An 18,405-nucleotide genomic window follows, 5' to 3' on the forward strand; every position below is an offset into this window, starting at 1 on the left:
GTTCTAAACTAAAGTGTAAGGGTAGTGCATATTTGTTTGGAGTTACTGTCTTTATTATTGAAATGACACATATTAGCCAGCAGGTGGTGGCAAAAGATAATTTTTGTGTGTAATTTGAGCCAGTTGGTGATGTAAAGTGAATCGGTTAGTCATTGTTTACATAGAACAGGGCTCTGTGTTCGCTCCTATTACTAATACATTACCAAAGCTAGGAAATAGCTTTAAACAGCTTTCTCTGTCTCTCTCTACACACACACACCTATCTAACCGTCTATCCTTGATTATCTAATGACTTGTGATACTATTTCTGAAGTGACATTTTTGAATTACTAAGGCTTGGACACATCATTTGTTTTGAACCAGCAACGGCAGATTCTGATCTGCCGCGTAATAAAGTAGTTCCATGCACAAATGCGTTTTTATGACCATACTCAGTTTTTCCTTATTTTTTAAAATGTACTTGTTCATTGAACTGTTACATATAAGCAATATCACACTCACAATCGTGCTATATGTCCCTAAATCAGCACTGCTGTAATTACCTACCGAATCAAAGCAGTGCTGATATAGGGCCATATACCACTCTTGCTTGTGTGATATTGCTTAAATATATAACAAAGGACGGAACAAAACAAATTTATTCACACGCATGATATTTTTTCCTGGATAACGAAATACCTGACGGGTGGAGAATGCACAGATGAAGCTTCTTTGCCAGAGAGATTTTGTCCTTCACAACTTGTAAAACCATCTTTCAAATAGTTGAACACACATTTTAATTGCACTTATTTGAATTAAATCTAAAGTTCAAAGTTTGAACCCAAGGTGTCTTGCTTTGTACGCTTAACCCGAACCCTGCGTAACAAAAATGATCCCATATTACCACCTAGCGTCCAATCAGCGGTAATACCAGTGTTTGTAGGTTTCCTGTGGAGTTTTTTTTCTCTCTCTCCCTCTCTGAAACAGACTAATCAAAACTTGGTCAACCAAAACACCTCTTGCATGATATGCATGTTGTGCTCTTGACATTAACTGAATTATAACACCATAGTGCTATGTTCTATGAAGCTTATAATTTTCATTGATCTTCACAAATCATTTGTAGTATTTGTGTCTTTTTGATTCCACTTCTGTGTCATTTCAAAGCAGCACAAGATGCATGACAACGGTCAAAGGCATCTGTCTAGTGCATGTTTAAATACAAACATTTTATTAAACCAGATGGGTCCTCTTTGGTGTTCAGGAATAGTGAGGCCACAGTAGGCGCCTCTCTCTCTCTCTCGCTCTTTTTCCGAACTGAAGGACCACTGGGCGGGGCCAAGGGTGCAATGATGTAAAGTAGGCGTTGATGAGGTTGCTGTAGAGGCGATTATGGTTTAATGGGCCCCCAAGTCACTTGGGGAAGTCGCGGAAGTAGAGAGCAAGTAAATTTTGCAGCTTGGTATCAATAAATGCTTTTTTTTGCATTGGGGATTAAGATTGAGGTCTAAAATGTAAAGTGTATTTATAGTAGAATGACCTTATTTGTCAAAATATCAAGGAAAGTTTGATTCATCATAACATGACCCCTTAACTTAATTTGATTATTTTAATAGTTTTGTAACAAACAAAAAAACCTGAATTATGCAGCATATGTTTTAAAAATATCTTCTGTGTGTCTGTTAGAATGGCAAGGCAGAGGAAGCTGGTGAAGAGGAAGAGGAGGTTCTGGATGAGGAAACTAAGAAACGGGACCAAATCGTGAAAGGTGCCATCGACGGCCTGATCCAAGAATATTCAAGTGAACTCAACTCTTCATCACAGGATGATGAGGCGAGCCGTCGCAAGAAAAGGAGAGACCGGAAGGACGAGGTTGGCTATTTGTATTTTTAATTTCATTTAAACAGAAATGTAATAGCTGAAATCACTTATTCCCAATAGATAAAATCATGTCCTGCATTATTTTTGTTGTTGCTGAATATTTTTGAAATAAAATGTGTTGCAAATGGCATTTCATGTTGACTTAAACGCACGTTAACCACGTTCCCGGTTTCTCCATTGTTGTTCAGAATGCCATCAACGACATTGACATGGAAGACGACAAAAGGGATTTGATTTCCAGGGAGATCAACAAATTCCGCGATACCCATAAGGTAACATACATGCTAAAATACTCTATCACAGGTAGAGCAAAACAGCATCTCACACCTAGCTTATGTTGCCAACTAATGGGGGTTTTCCACTGCACGGTACAACTCAACTCGACTGCTCGCTTTTTGGGGGGTTTTCCACTGTGGATAGGACCTGGTATCTGATACTTTTTTAGTACCACCTCGGTCGAGGTTCCAAGTGAGCCGAGCCGATACTAAATGTGACGTCAAAATCCTGCAGATCACTGATTGGTCGGAGAGAATCGTCACTACCAGCGTCACTGGATTTTCAACATGCGACATCAACCTGCTAGTTTTAAAGTTAGCAACAGCGATAACAGTATCATTTGTTCACACGACTTTCGAATTGTAAAAAAGAAATGGCTGTGCGCAAAACCACGCCGTGTTCAATAAACAAGGTGCAGATGTTTCTCTCATTAGAGATGAGCGAAACGAAAGAGTCTCTGAGGAAGTGTCTCAGCTGTTGGACACACACTGCTACCACCGGACCTACCAACAGTGTAGGGAAAAGTGGAAGTGGTTCGACCAAATGGATGCTAGCTAAACCGGCGAGCAATGGGAGGGAGAGCGCCCTGGACTGGCGTTGATCCACGATGGAGGATGGTGCATTTAGTTACTTCAACTCTATATTCTGCTTGAAAGCTTCACTTTATTTAGTTGACCAGCTACTGGAAAGCTTCTAAAACAACCAGACCATTTAACTGTTACACTTGTGTGAAATCACCATGCAACAACTGCTTTATGCAGCACAATTAGCTAGTCGCTAATAGCTAGCGCTCGTGTTATTGTTTTGGTCCGTTTGTGGACAGAGGCGGCGCAACTATGACGATCAGCCTATAATCCCACCCATGTTGAGGCGGCACTAAACTGCAGTGGAAATGCAAGCTCAGAAAAGTACAGCGAGTGGAGTTGAGGCGAGTCCAACCGTAACGTGCAGTGGAAAAGTGCCAATAATGTACATGTAGATATAAAATGTCACCCCCCACACACACAAAAAAAGCATGAAGTTAGGGTTATCATTTAGTTACATTTGAAGCGTCAAAAGTCTTTTGGTAAGACAAAACGTTTTAACCCTGTTAGACACTTAAGATCTAATTACATTTACAAAAACCTTTCGATGATTTAACACTGGAATTAAAGTAAGATTAGGCCTGATTTATATCTAAATAATTTAACAGTTTACTGGATTGTGTAAACAGTAGCATGGCCTCCATGTTAAGGGTGGGGGAAATGTAGTCACACTTGCAATGCATGGACGTTCTGTGAACTTCCTTAAAGCTAATCTATTCATTAAACCCCACCATTATGATAGAGGTCATATGGTGAATAAACCGAGATGAATCTCACTGCTCGGAAAAAGTTGCAAGGATAGGATGTAAGTATGAGATTTCCATTTTTCTCTACTTGTATTCGGCGCCCCCTTCTGGAGGACTCGCACAGGGGCAACTGCGCCGGCACGTCAAGAAATTGCATTCGCACTAGCGATTAGCTCTTTGGGGTGGGTTTATGTCAAAATACATATGTAGGGGTGTATAAGTGATTTTGTTGTGATTTATTTTAAAGTGATATACTAATATATATATATATATAAGGGATAAGCTACATTACAACTTATCATGAAAGCATGGGCGGCCAGTGAACCTTTGTGGGTCTGCTCGTAAAAGTGATGTTGGTGATATAATTAGTACTGCTGACATGAATAACAGTGAATTGGCCCATTCGGCTCTTGTGAGAGTAGGGGGCGCCCCTCCACAGCACACGGATATACTGAAGATATCTCAGGTATGAACAAGCTTTTAGATTGTCTGCCAGCACCTCCCATTTTTTTCCTGCTTGCTTGCACTTTTCTTTGTGTGTCTTATTTTTGTTTACCTAAACATTTTGTTTTTGCCTAGGTCATATAGAATTACAATGGCCGTGTACAGAACAATTGGGTTACATTTAAAGTTCGTTTGCATATTAGTGGCATTTGCTAAGACAATCATCACTATTACGGTCATCACACTGAAGTGTGATAATCTAGTTAAAAAGTTCAACTATAATGTAGTGTAAAAGTTATTTTACTGATCTAAAATCTTTGTGTCCATCAAAGCTACCCAGTGAAGTTTTTCTGCTGGCTTGAATATAACACAAACAATATAATTGTATTATACAAGCAGTGTGTATTTATGGAAGGGCTACTTTTATATGGCGTTATATATGTGCCTCATTCCTGAGCGAGTAATTGTAAGTTTGAGCACAGAGAACTATATTTTGCAAGCACATTGCATTATATTTTGAACAGAAATGAACAATCGCAAATAAAAAAATCGTTTGAGCAAAGAAAAAACGATTTTGTGCTCAATAAATGTATTTGCTATTATCCATATTAACGTGCAATAATAACCCTCTCACGCAGTTTACTCAGGTGCTCTCACAAATTTATTCTCTGCGCTCTCTCTCGCTCAACCTCTTAATTCTGTGCGCGCTCAACTCTTCAAACACACGCGCGCTCAACTCTTCAAACACACGCGCGCTCAACTCTTGACACACACGCGCGCTCAACTCTTCGACACACACGCGCGCTCAACTCTTGACACACACGCGCGCTCAACTCTTGACACACGCAGCGCTCAACTCTTGACACACACGGCGCTCAACTCTTGACACACCGCGGCTCAACTCTTGACACACGCGCTCAACTCTTGACACACCGCAGCGCTCAACTCTTGACACACAGCGGCTCAACTCTTGACACACGCGGCTCAACTCTTGACACACCGCGGCTCAACTCTTGACACACACGCGGCTCAACTCTTGACACACACGCGGCTCAACTCTTGACACACACGCGGCTCAACTCTGACACACAGCGGCTCAACTCTTGACACACACGCAGCTCAACTCTTGACACACAGCACGCTCAACTCTTGACACACATGCGGCTCAACTCTTGACACACGCAGCGCTCAACTCTTGACACACCGCAGCTCAACTCTTGACACTACAGCGCTCAACTCTTGACACACCGCAGCGCTCAACTCTTGACACACATGCGGCTCAACTCTTGACACACTGCGCGCTCAACTCTTGACACACGCAGCGCTCAACTCTTGACACACAGGACGCTCAACTACTTGACACACACGGCAGCTCTAACTCTTCAGAACAGCCATGCGGTCAACTTGCTAACAGCGTTACAAGTGTGCCACAAAATCAACCAATCGGAAAAGTAAAGGTCAATTGTGATTGGCTGTTGGTCTCCAATCACCACGCAGCACAAAGAAGTCGAAAAATTTATTTTATGGATAGATGTCTTCTCTAGCCACCATCAAACATGACAGAGTCAAATGGTGAAAACTGCAACAATATGCCACAACGTCAGGTGAGTTAGTAATTTCTAGTTTTATGATGTTATGGTTTTCTATGCCTTTGAAACCCTGCTATTATCTACGGAAGGGTATTGCATTCACTTGAGAAAAAAAAAACCCGGAAGGTGCGTGCCTCGCTTTGTGTACAGCAAGTTTTTCACCACAGTGAAAATGTTTTCGAAAGTCTAAACGCCAACAAACATGGATTGAGGCGGAATATTTCGTTAGATAAAAACATGTTGTGAATTTTGGAAATTATTACATCTATCCTTTTTCAAAACATGTTGACTTTTGGACTTTACAACGCTCTGGAGTTATTGGAAACAATCCACCACTGGAATCAAATCCATGACTAAATGAATCTGTTATATTAATAATAAACACCAGGACACGAAATTTTAATTCTAATGAATGTGAAAATGTATTGGTTCATCGACAACCACAGAACTTGCTATTGTAGCTAATTACAGATACAAATTTGATCGTTGTAAAGTCCAAAAGTCAACATGTTTTGAAAATGTTGTACACAAAGCGAGGCATGCACCTTCCGGGGCAGTCTAGCAGCTAATATATAATATATAATGTATATAGGCCTATGTATTTATATAGTCTAGCACTATTATATATTACAAAAAAAGATCGTATTATGTAGGACTATCTGTGTTCAGCTTAGGCTCCATTTGATCCATATTATTCTATTTTATTCAATACATTTTTAGGGTGATGACGATATAAAATATGACGACATTAGAAGCTTCATTCTAAAACCTCAATAGAAGTTTCGAATGTAAATATGACATGACATTTGGTACAGTCTAATGAACGGTCAGAATGACCGCTATGGCCATTCTAGTAGTTATAGACTTCCGGTAGTTCTCGTGTAATTAGTGTCCTTTGGAAGATCAAAGCGTGTCTCAGCCATGACAGTATTACAAATGTCATAGTAATGTCTTTGTATTGAAGGCCAAGTTTAAAATATATCTCTATAAATTCATGCGCATCCAGCTAAAATAGAGCTCCTGGCAGGATTTTGAGGGATCTCATTAATTCAGAAAAACAGAACAAAATATTTTTTTTAATGAAAAATTATCTCGTAATTCTGAGATAATTAAGTCGTTAATTCAGAAAAACAGAGCAAAAACTTTTTTCCATCAAAAATTATCTCGTAATTCTGAGATAATTAAGTCGTTAATTCAGAAAAACAGAGTAGATTTTTTTTTTCTCAAGTGAATGCAATACCCTTCCGTAGATAATAGCAGGGTTTCATCAAAGGCATAGAAAACCATAACATCATAAAACTAGAAATTACTAACTCACCTGACGTTGTGGCATATTGTTGCAGTTTTCACCATTTGACTCTGTCATGTTTGATGGTGGCTAGAGAAGACATCTATCCATAAAATAAATTTTTCGTCGTCTTTGTGCTGCGTGGTGATTGGAGACCAACAGCCAATCACAATTGACCTTTACTTTTCCGATTGGTTGATTTTGTGGCACACTTGTAACGCTGTTGCAAGTTGAGCGCGCGTGTGTTTGAAGAGTTGAGCGCGCGTGTGTGTCAAGAGTTGAGCGCGGGTGTGTGTCAAGAGTTGAGCGCGCGTGTGTGTCAAGAGTTGAGCGCGCACAGAATTAAGAGGTTGAGCGAGAGAGAGAGAGGGACTTAACAGAGCGCAGAGAATACATTTGTGAGAGCACCTGAGTAAACTGCGTGAGAGGGTTATTATTGCACGTTAATATGGATAATAGCAAATGCATTTATTGAGCACGGAATCGTTTTTTCTTTGCTCAAACGATTTTTTTATTTGCGATTGTTCATTTCTGTTCAAAATATAATGCAATGTGCTTGCAAAATATAGTTCTCTGTGCTCAAAACTTACAATTACTCGCTCAGGAATGAGGCACAAATATAACGCCATACTTTTAAGGTTATTTTGCACCATTTAGCAGCAACTAAATCACATCAAACAGCATATGTTTACAAATCTAAGTGGGTAATTCTTATGAAACTAGGACCCTATGAAATCAGTTTTAAATTCCATGTTTTTAGATTTATTTTTTTAATTTAATCTAGTCAAATGAATTGATAACATTTCTATCAAATGAAAACAAAATATTTACTTTTTAATACACCATTTCATTATTATTTATTAAATTAAGTGCATCTATACAGATCCTCAGAGCACAATCCAGAACACAACAATGGAGTTATATATATTTATATTAGGGCTGTCTACAGTTGAAAATAATCACTGCTCACTGCGACTGCAAAGCCGGGTAAGTCTTCATTGATCAGTGTTCTTATTTATTTATTTATTTATTGAAAATGTAGTGACTGTTGTACCAATTCAATTGTGTTCAGTGTGAGACTTTCAATGGCATCTGTACTATGGTGAAAAATTGTATATCACAGCTTACACATTTCTCCTTCTTTCAAATCCAGTCTTGGAGAAACATGCAGTCATGTAGCAGCTTTAATGTTTAAAGTAGAAGCAGCTGTCAGGATAGGACTTACAAATGCTGCATGTACTAGGTTCAATCGCGTAATTGCACGCAACCATTTCTTTAGTTTTTTGCGATCCTTTTAGGAGGGAATTCGAAAACTTTTTATCAGGCCCCCAACGAGCTGTACAATCGACCACACAGCAAGAGTGAACCATCCTCTTCTCTAAATCCTCCTCCAAACGTGCAAAACAATCAAATTACAGGTATCTAGCGGTGTTTCCTGCCACACGATTCCCATGATGCAACGCGACAAACATGAACAATGACGTCACAAAAGATCCGCCTATATACACCTGCGTCAGACATGCTTGTGTAGCGTCTTGGGTGCGTTGCGTCAAACATCAAATTTTATACTAAAATTGCATAAGTAATAAGTATTAGTTTAATACTTAAAACACATCTTGAGATCTCTTAGTTCAGCATTTGCGCTCCAAGTGTTTTGAACACGAATGTAACGCATGTTTGTGTTGTTGCTGCTGAAGTGTTTCTTCACTGTATAAACTGTGTGTTGCTCATACAGCTGAAGTTTCACTTACTGCCCTCTGGAGTAAACTGGTGGTACTACAAGCTTGCGTTTCTCAGAAATCTTCCTTATTATGGTCCGGATCATTGCGATTAATTGCGTAAATTTTTTTAACATTGTAAAATTAATCACATTGAATTAACGTGTTAAATTGTCAGCCCTAATATATATATTTTTACATATATAATATATCATGGTTCTCTTTGACTTCAAAAGCTAAAGAAACAATAAGAAATTATATTTTTGCATATAGAAGATTAAGTGTATTTTTAGAGCCATTTTGTGATATTATATATATATATTTTACCACAATGCTAAAAAAACTGCAAAAACAAATTATAATAATTTAATTGCAAAGTATTTATGCATTTTTGTAGTACTCACTTGGTTTAATAAAAACAATTACATAACAGCATTTGTTTTTTACTATAATACACAACTGTTACACTAATGAAATGGTCATTAACAGCAATGGAAATAGTAAAAGTACAATGTCTGGACGTCTACGTTAAATTAGAACTGGGGGGTAAAATGTGCTCAAGTGTCCTCAATAATGCCTCAATGCAAAAAATCGTAATATATTTTTGATTTGGGGTTAAATATGACGAGGACATTTTCTTGACGAATATGACGAGGACACCCACGGCTCAGAAATAGTTTAACATGTCGCCATGTGCAAATTCTGGAGCCTCATTTTCTTTTACAATTGAGTCCAAATCCAGGAGAGTTCAGATCTAGAAGTAGACATCATTGATAGACCGTCAGTGTTTGGATATTTTGGCAAACCCTGATATGGGACCTGTTTTAATCAAGATTATAACAGCTGTGTGTGTGATGCAGTTCCTCTGTGCATTTCATAATCACTTAAGTCAAACCCTCTGAGAGGCCCGTGTCATCTGCATTGGGGTAAGCAATTTCTACACATTCATTTGTTACCTTTATCCAAACCTGAAGAGCTGCAAAGTAGCAAATCTAAAGAATGCATTATCACAACGTTTGCAAAATGTTTGGAAGTTGTTTGAGAATGTGAGCTTCCATTTATAACATGTTATAAGCAAAGAGAATAGTTTGATTTGTGTTCCTTGTGAAACATGTGACCTGCTTTTCCTCCCAGGCCTAACAGTAAAGGCTTGTAGGGCCACAGAAGCACACTGAGTCGCTAGCCAACACCTGTAAGTGCACAAAACAATCTAGTTTCACAAGGATTGAAGCCACTTTCTATTGCTCATGTGATGAGGCGGAGATTACAGCGCCCTCGACTCATTCTGAGCTTTTTTAAATGTTGACTTAATGATTCGAAAAGTGGTTTCCAGTTTTCCCAGTAAATGCAAAAAGGGGTCAAGTTGCATGTCGTGTGAGACCAAGTATGACCCAATTTGGAGACTCCGTCCGGAAACAATGTGGTTTCTCTACGCTTGGGTAAACCATTAAAAATTGCCTGAATTAAATGCTGGTCTGTCACAATATTCAGTGGAATCCAAAAAATGTGAGACCGCACTGAAAATCTGGGATTTGTTTTTACCATTTTAAAAAGTTTTAATGTGTGCGTGTGTTTTTTATATATATATTTTTTTTTTTATTCTGTTAAGAATATTATCAAATCATGCTGTTTTTAATTATGTTAGTTGTAATAAAATGTTTTATTAAATTAGAGAATATGCAAAATAGTGTTTTCTATGATGTCCGACTTTTGGACCCCACTGTTTATGAGTGGAAAAGTGTCTGGGTCTGTAAACCACTTCCTCAGAGTGATATTGTGTTGTGCACTTGTCTCGTATGTGATCATTGAATCACCCAAAATCTTCCTTCCCCATTTTCCTGCAGAAACTCGAAGAGGAAAAGGGGAAGAGAGAGAAGGAGAGGCAAGAGCTGGAGCGAGAACGGAAGGAGAGAGACAAGGAACGCGAGAGAGAGCGTGAAAGACGAGACCGCGAGCGTGAGAAGGACCGAGAGAGGGAGCGGGAGAGAGAGCGAGAACGGGAGAGGGAAAGAGATCGAGACCGTGAACGCACAAAAGAGCGGGAGAGAGAGAAAGAGTGGGAGAGAGACAGAAGCCGTGACCACAGTGAAGACCGCAGCCGATCCAGGTACGTCACATGATCCGGTGTTTGAACAATTGTTTGATATTCAGACTTAATTTAAAACCATTTAATTATATATTAAACCAGGGCTTTTTCCAGGTAAGGTAGATCAAAAAAAAAAAAAATATATATATATATATATATATATATATATATATATATATATATATATATATATATATATATATATATATATATATATTATTCTGGGTTTTAAAAATCTGGTTTCCCATGATAGACTACCTGAAAATATCAGTGAACTTTAAAATTGATTTCCAAGCCAGAAAAAGTCCCCTTTCTTTAGTTTAGTGGCTGGAAATGGAAAATGTGATATTGAATTATATTCGAAATATTCAGTCATTATATATGAGACCACAACATCTAAAGTCACACTGTGTAGTTCTGTGTCTACGTTCTCTACAATGAGAGTCAAACTTAAAATAATAATTTTATTTTTATTTCATATGATGGGGCGCTGTCTGTTTTCAGAGAACAGAGCCGCGATAGAGAGCGAGATAAGGAGAAGAAGCGAGATCGTGAGGAGGATGAGGAGGAGGCGTATGAACGGCGCAAGCTGGAACGCAAACTGCGAGAGAAAGAAGCTGCCTATCAGGAGGTGAACGATTTGACTTCTGTATCTCTAAATACTGTTTCTTTTGCACAGGTCATTTTGTTTAATGTCAAATGTTTTTTTTTTCTCCATCACCTAACAGCGTTTGAAAAACTGGGAGCTCAGAGAGAGGAAGAAGGCCAGAGATTATGCTAAAGAGATGGAGCGAGAGGACGAACGCCGCCGTGAAATGGTAAACAAGTGGTTTTTTATATAGTGTATTGAAATCGGCAATCGAAATGAGTAGTTTGTGATGTCCATTAATGCAGTTATTAGTCCGTAGAAATTCGTTTAATGGTACCTTTAACCCCCAAAGGGGGGCGCTATATTGCGAAAACTTTGTTTAATACGCTGAAGTCTCTGTATACATACGTCAGACATATGAGGTATCATTTGAAAGCTTAGAATCTGAACCTTTCAAAGATAACCATCACTAACAATATAAGGCCTTAAAAACATTTGTCGCAAATTAGCGTCCCCCTAGTGGTCATGCTGTATAAATATTTATAGGAAGATAAGTCTTTCATTTAGCACCTAAATGGAATATGTCTCTTATGCTCCGATAACTGCTGCTGTAATCCCAAAGTAGCCAAAAACTTTATAGATGCTTTTACATTTTAAAAAAATGTGCCATTGTTTACTTGTCTGTGAACTTGCTTGTGTGGATAATCCAATGTTAGATCTTAGATGTCCAGATCAAAATATGCCATCCAGCAGGAAAAGCATGCTAAACAGTTCATCAGAAAAATATGTTTTTGACTATTGTTGATAAAATGTTATATGTTATCACAAAGGGGAGGATCTTGGCTTTCTAATGACACATAGATTGAGCTTCTAGTCCACTCAGAGGCCGATATATTCAATGAAAAACGTGGGTGGTGCATGAACTGAAAATTAGACTGAATGTCTATGGACGAGCACATCTGTCTTCTCCCAAAGACATACTCTGCTGTGGTCAGCGCTATGTTGTTTTGTCACATGACTCCGTGCATTGGAAGTTTAACCCTTTACTGACAGCACAGAGTCTCCTGAACTGAGATCAGTCAGTTTAAATTAATATAAATTATGTATTGCGTATAGCGAACGTCCATTCATGTGTACGTGGGCCGCACAAGGTTAAATAAAGTACCGTTTTATTCTGTTGCTATAAGCCACAAAGGGCTTTGGTAAAATCATTGTAATGCATGCTTTAGTGGCTTATTGCACTTTATAACGGCTGTCAACTGCTATTTTATAAATACACCAATGTTCAATGCAGAATTACTTTTAATAATAATCACATTGAACAATTTCAATTTCAGTCTGTTTAACAGCATAGCATCTTTGCACATTAATATAGAATTCAATGAATGTTTGGTCAGATTTTAGAGCAAGAACTGTCTTATGTCATTTTAATCACTTTGGTGACAATACAGTTCAGCTCATTTTAGTTTGTTTTTTCTTCTTTCTTTTCAGGCTAAAGAAGGAAAGCGACTGAAGGAATTTCTTGAGGATTATGATGACGAAAGGGATGACCCAAAATACTACAGGTGAATTCTAGAGAACAGTTTAAATGACTCCGCTAGATTTCAGTGAGCTCCTTCTGTTTTTGTGTACAATATGCAACAGACGGTCTGGGACGCTCGGGTGCATTAACAGGTCTGTGCTGTTCCTCTGTTTTGCCTGCAGGGGCAGCGCTCTCCAGAAGCGACTTCGGGACAGAGAGAAAGAGATGGAACTGGACGAGCGTGACCGGAAACGAGAAAAGGAAGAGCTGGAGGAGATCAGACAGAGACTGCTGGCTGAGGGACACCCTGATCCAGACGCAGAGTTACGCAGGGTGAGTCTACAACTGTTTACTTCATTGCTGTACAAACATTATTTTAATTAAATATGCCGCCTTGTGCTTATGTTTACTATTGGTTGTATATAGGTGATACATTTCGATGATATATTCACAATGATTGCTGGTAAAAAAAAAAAAGTAAAAAAAAAAAAACATTATCGTGAATTTCATGTCATTGGAATTTAATAATGAAATAATACAAAATTAATACAAATTTAGTCAATATTGCTGTTTTATTTTTTTATATTGGTATGAGGGTGCATATGATGGTGAAAATGATACAATAACATTCTTATAAATTTTATGTATGTATATGTATATGTATATGTATGTATATGTGTATGTATATGTATATGTATATATATATATATATATATATGTATATGTAAATTGGCTAAAATAGCTGTTGGGTCGAAATGATGGTTCCTCTGACTTTTTTGCTATTGCCCAACCATGGTAGTGGGTTGTGGAAAATGATTCAGACAATTCTGTTTCGTAAAGAAATGATTTGTGTTCACTGGTGTCTTTCTGTCCATCAGATGGAGGAAGAGGCAGAGCGTTTGCGGCAACCACCAGTGAAGCCCGAGCCTGAGGAGGAGAAAGTTCACAAACCCTCACGAGATGAGAGAGACAGGGGGCGGGAAAGGGAACGGGAAAGGGACAGGGACAGAGACCGAGACAGGCGTAAGGGAAGTGGTGAAGCACATGTTCATGCCCACACCCCATCTGATCATGATGATGATGATGATGATGATGTAGAGGAAGGGGAGGATCTAGAGGATGAGGAGGAATCCAAACCCTGCCTCAAACCCACCATGAGGCCCATCGTGTCCGCTCCCTCGGTGTCTTCAGCCAGCGGTAACGCCACGCCCAACACGCCCCGAGAGGAGTCACCCTGCGGCATCATCATCCCTCATGAAAACTCGCCCCCAGAAGTCCAGCTTCAGGAGGAGAACCGCCCCAAGATCGGCCTGAGCCTCAAACTAGGTGTGCTCGTGTTACGTCTAGCGAAATTATTCTTGGTTGAAGAGCTAAACACACTGGGAAGAAAACAGCATTTACATTTTTACCTTAATATTCTTCAATAGACGTGGGTTTGCCATTCGATTGCGTTATAATTTTTGCCACAATCTTTAATAGACAACGGGTTTGTCATGCACTTGCGTTTTGGATTTTCACCGCAATATTTTTCAATATTCAACGGATTCTGCGGTCGCTTGTGTTTGAATTTTAACCACTGTATTATTCAAGAGACAACGGATTCGGCGGTCGCTTGTGTTTGAATTTTAACCACTGTATTATTCAAGAGACAACGGATTCGGCGGTCGCTTGCGTTTGACCTTTGACGACAGCATTCTTCAATAGACAACGGGTTTGGCGGTCGCTTGCATTTTCATTTTGACCTTAATCTTCAAGAGACAACGGGTTTGGCGGTCGCTTGCATTTTAATTTTGACCTTAATCTTCAATAGACAACGGTTTCGGCGGTCGCTTGCGTTTGACCTTTGACCACAGTATTCTTCAATAGACAATGGGTTTGGCGGTCGCTTGCATTTTCATTTTGACCTTAATCTTCAAGAGACAACGGGTTTGGCGGTCGCTTGCATTTTAATTTTGACCTTAATCTTCAATAGACAACGGTTTCGGCGGTCGCTTGCGTTTGACCTTTGACCACAGTATTCGTCAATAGTCAACGGGTTTGGCGGTCCCTTGCATTTTAATTTTGACCTTAATCTTCAAGAGACAACGGGTTCGGCGGTCGCTTGCGTTTGAATTTTGACGACAGCATTCTTCAATAGACAACGGGTTTGGCGGTTGCTTGCGTTTGAATTTTGCCGACAGCATTCTTCAGTAGACAATGGGTTCGGCGGTCACTTGCATTTTAATTTTAACCACTGTATTCTTCAAGAGACAACGGGTTCGGCGGTTGCTTGCGTTTGACCTTTGACCACAGTATTCTTCAATAGACAATGGGTTTGGCGGTCGCTTGTATTTTAATTTTGACCTTAATCTTCAAGAGACAATGGGTTTGGCGGTCGCTTGCATTTTAATTTTGACCTTAATCTTCAATAGACAACGGTTTCGGCGGTCACTTGCGTTTGACCTTTGACCACAGTATTCGTCAATAGTCAACGGGTTTGGCGGTCCCTTGCATTTTAATTTTGACCTTAATCTTCAAGAGACAACGGGTTCGGCGGTCACTTGCATTTTAATTTTAACCACTGTATTCTTCAAGAGACAACGGGTTCGGCGGTTGCTTGCGTTTGACCTTTGACCACAGTATTCTTCAATAGACAATGGGTTTGGCGGTCGCTTGTGTTTGACCTTTGACCACAGTATTCTTCAATAGACAATGGGTTCGGCGGTCACTTGCGTTTGACCTTTGACCACAGTATTCTTCAATAGACAACGGGTTCGGCGGTCGCTTGCGTTTGACCTTTGACCACAGTATTCGTCAATAGACAACGGGTTCGGCAGTCGCTTGCGTTTGAATTTTGACCTTAATCTTCAATAGACAACGGGTTTGGCGGTCGCTTGCGTTAGAATTTTGACCTTAATCTTCAATAGACAACGGGTTTGGCGGTCACTTGCGTTTTAATTTTGACCTTAATCTTCAAGAGACAACGGGTTTGGCGGTTGCTTGCGTTTGAATTTTGACGACAGCATTCTTTAATAGACAACGGGTTTGTCATGCACTTGCGTTTTGGACTTTCACCGCAATATTTTTCAATATTCAACGGATTCGGCGGTCGCTTGTGTTTGAATTTTGACGACAGCATTCTTCAAGAGACAACGGATTCGGCGGTCGCTTGCATTTGACCTTTGACCACAGTATTCTTCAATAGACAGCGGGTTTGGCGGTTGCTTGCGTTTGACCTTTGACCACAGTATTCTTCAATAGACAACGGTTTCAGCGGTCGCTTGCGTTTGACCTTTGACCACAGTATTCTTCAATAGACAACGGGTTCGGCGGTCGCTTGCGTTTGACCTTTGACCACAGTATTCTTCAATAGACAACGGGTTTGGCGGTCACTTGCATTTAAATTTTGACCTTAATCTTCAAGAGACAATGGGTTTGGCGGTTGCTTGCGTTTGAATTTTGACGACAGTATTCTTCAATAGACAATGGGTTCGGCGGTCGCTTGCGTTTGACCTTTGACCACAGTATTCGTCAGTAGACAATGGGTTCGGCGGTCGCTTGCGTTTAAATTTTGACCTTAATCTTCAATAGACAATGGGTTCAGCGATCGTTCGCGTTCTAATTTTGACTACAGCATTCTTCAATAGACAACGGGTTCGGCGGTCGCTTGCGTTCGAAGTTTGACTACAGCATTCTTCAATAGACAACTGATTTGGCGGTCGCTTGCGTTTGACCTTTGACCACAGTATTCGTCAATAGACAACGGGTTTGGCGGTCACTTGCGTTTTAATTTTGACCTTAATCTTCAAGAGACAACGGGTTTGGCGGTTGCTTGCGTTTGAATTTTGACGACAGCATTCTTTAATAGACAACGGGTTTGTCATGCACTTGCGTTTTGGACTTTCACCGCAATATTTTTCAATATTCAACGGATTCGGCGGTCAGCTGTGTTTGAATTTTGACGACAGCATTCTTCAAGAGACAACGGATTCGGCGGTCGCTTGCATTTGACCTTTGACCACAGTATTCTTCAATAGACAGCGGGTTTGGCGGTTGCTTGCGTTTGACCTTTGACCACAGTATTCTTCAATAGACAACGGGTTCGGCGGTCGCTTGCGTTTGACCTTTGACCACAGTATTCTTCAATAGACAACGGGTTTGGCGGTCACTTGCATTTAAATTTTGACCTTAATCTTCAAGAGACAATGGGTTTGGCGGCAGCTTGCGTTTGAATTTTGACGACAGCATTCTTCAATAGACAATGGGTTTGGCTGTCACTTGCATTTGAATTTTAACCACTGTATTCTTCAATAGACAACGGGTTCGGCGGTCGCTTGCGTTTGACCTTTGACCACAGTATTCGTCAGTAGACAATGGGTTCGGCGGTCGCTTGCGTTTAAATTTTGACCTTAATCTTCAATAGACAACGGGTATGGCGGTCGCTTGCGTTAGAATTTTGACGACAGCATTCTTCAATAGAAAACGGGTTCGGCGGTCGCTTGCGTTCCAATTTTGACCTTAATCTTCAATAGACAATGGGTTCAGCGATCGTTCGCGTTCTAATTTTGACTACAGCATTCTTCAATAGACAACGGGTTCGGCGGTCGCTTGCGTTCGAAGTTTGACTACAGCATTCTTCAATAGACAACTGATTTGGCGGTCGCTTGCGTTTGACCTTTGACCACAGTATTCGTCAATAGACAACGGGTTTGGCGGTCACTTGCGTTTGAATTTTGACCTTAATCTTCAATAGACAACAGGTTTGGCGGTCGCTTGCGTTTTAATTTTGACCTTAATCTTCAAGAGACAACGGGTTTGGCGGTCGCTTGCATTTGAATTTTGACCTTAATCTTCAATAGACAACGGGTTCGGCGGTCACTTGCGTTTGAATTTTGACCACAGTATTCTTCAATAGACAACGGGTTTGGCGGTCACTTGCGTTTGAATTTTGACCTTAATCTTCAATAGACAACGGGTTTGGCGGTTGCTTGCGTTTGAATTTTGACGACAGCATTCTTCAATAGACAACGGGTTCGGCGGTCGCTTGCGTTTGAATTTTGACCACAGCATTCTTCAATAGACAACGGGTTCGGCGGTCGCTTACGTTTGAATTTTGACGACAGCATTCTTCAATAGACAACGGGTTCGGTGGTCGCTTGCGTTTGAATTTTGACGACAGCATTCTTCAATAGACAACGGGTTCGGCGGTCGCTTGCGTTTGAATTTTGACCTTAATCTTCAATAGACAACGGGTTCGGCGGTCGCTTGCGTTCCAATTTTGACCTTAATCTTCAATAGACAACGGGTTCGGCGGTCGCTTGCGTTCCAATTTTGACCTTAATCTTCAATAGACAACGGGTTCGGCGGTCGCTTGCGTTTGAATTTTGACCTTAATCTTCAATAGACAACGGGTTCGGCGGTCGCTTGCGTTTGAATTTTGACCTTAATCTTCAATAGACAACGGGTTCGGCGGTCGCTTGCGTTTGAATTTTGACCTTAATCTTCAATAGACAACGGGTTCGGCGGTCGCTTGCGTTCCAATTTTGACCTTAATCTTTAATAGACAATGGGATCGGCGGTCGCTTGCGTTTGAATTTTGACCTTAATCTTCAGTAGACAACGGGTTCGGCGGTCGCTTGCGTTCCAATTTTGACCTTAATCTTCCATAGACAACGGGTTCGGCGGTCGCTTGCGTTCCAATTTTGACCTTAATCTTTAATTGAC

The 18,405-nt window shown here is 40.2% G+C and overlaps 1 protein-coding gene across 1 annotated transcript in view; it reads left to right on the top strand.

The window, feature by feature from the left end:
• The window catches only part of rbm25b (RNA binding motif protein 25b), a 32,148-nt gene that overhangs the window by 10,502 nt on the left and 3,241 nt on the right, over positions 1 to 18,405 (top strand). The window contains exons 7-14 of the mRNA XM_052095863.1: positions 1,666 to 1,851; positions 2,049 to 2,132; positions 10,350 to 10,612; positions 11,096 to 11,222; positions 11,320 to 11,409; positions 12,672 to 12,745; positions 12,885 to 13,035; positions 13,581 to 14,028. Of these exons, the coding sequence (XP_051951823.1) occupies positions 1,666 to 1,851; positions 2,049 to 2,132; positions 10,350 to 10,612; positions 11,096 to 11,222; positions 11,320 to 11,409; positions 12,672 to 12,745; positions 12,885 to 13,035; positions 13,581 to 14,028 (1,423 nt within the window). The remainder of the gene's footprint in view (positions 1 to 1,665; positions 1,852 to 2,048; positions 2,133 to 10,349; positions 10,613 to 11,095; positions 11,223 to 11,319; positions 11,410 to 12,671; positions 12,746 to 12,884; positions 13,036 to 13,580; positions 14,029 to 18,405) is intronic.

The sequence above is a fragment of the Xyrauchen texanus genome, chromosome 28, assembly GCF_025860055.1.
Source record: "Xyrauchen texanus isolate HMW12.3.18 chromosome 28, RBS_HiC_50CHRs, whole genome shotgun sequence".
Taxonomy (NCBI): Eukaryota; Metazoa; Chordata; class Actinopteri; order Cypriniformes; family Catostomidae; genus Xyrauchen; species Xyrauchen texanus.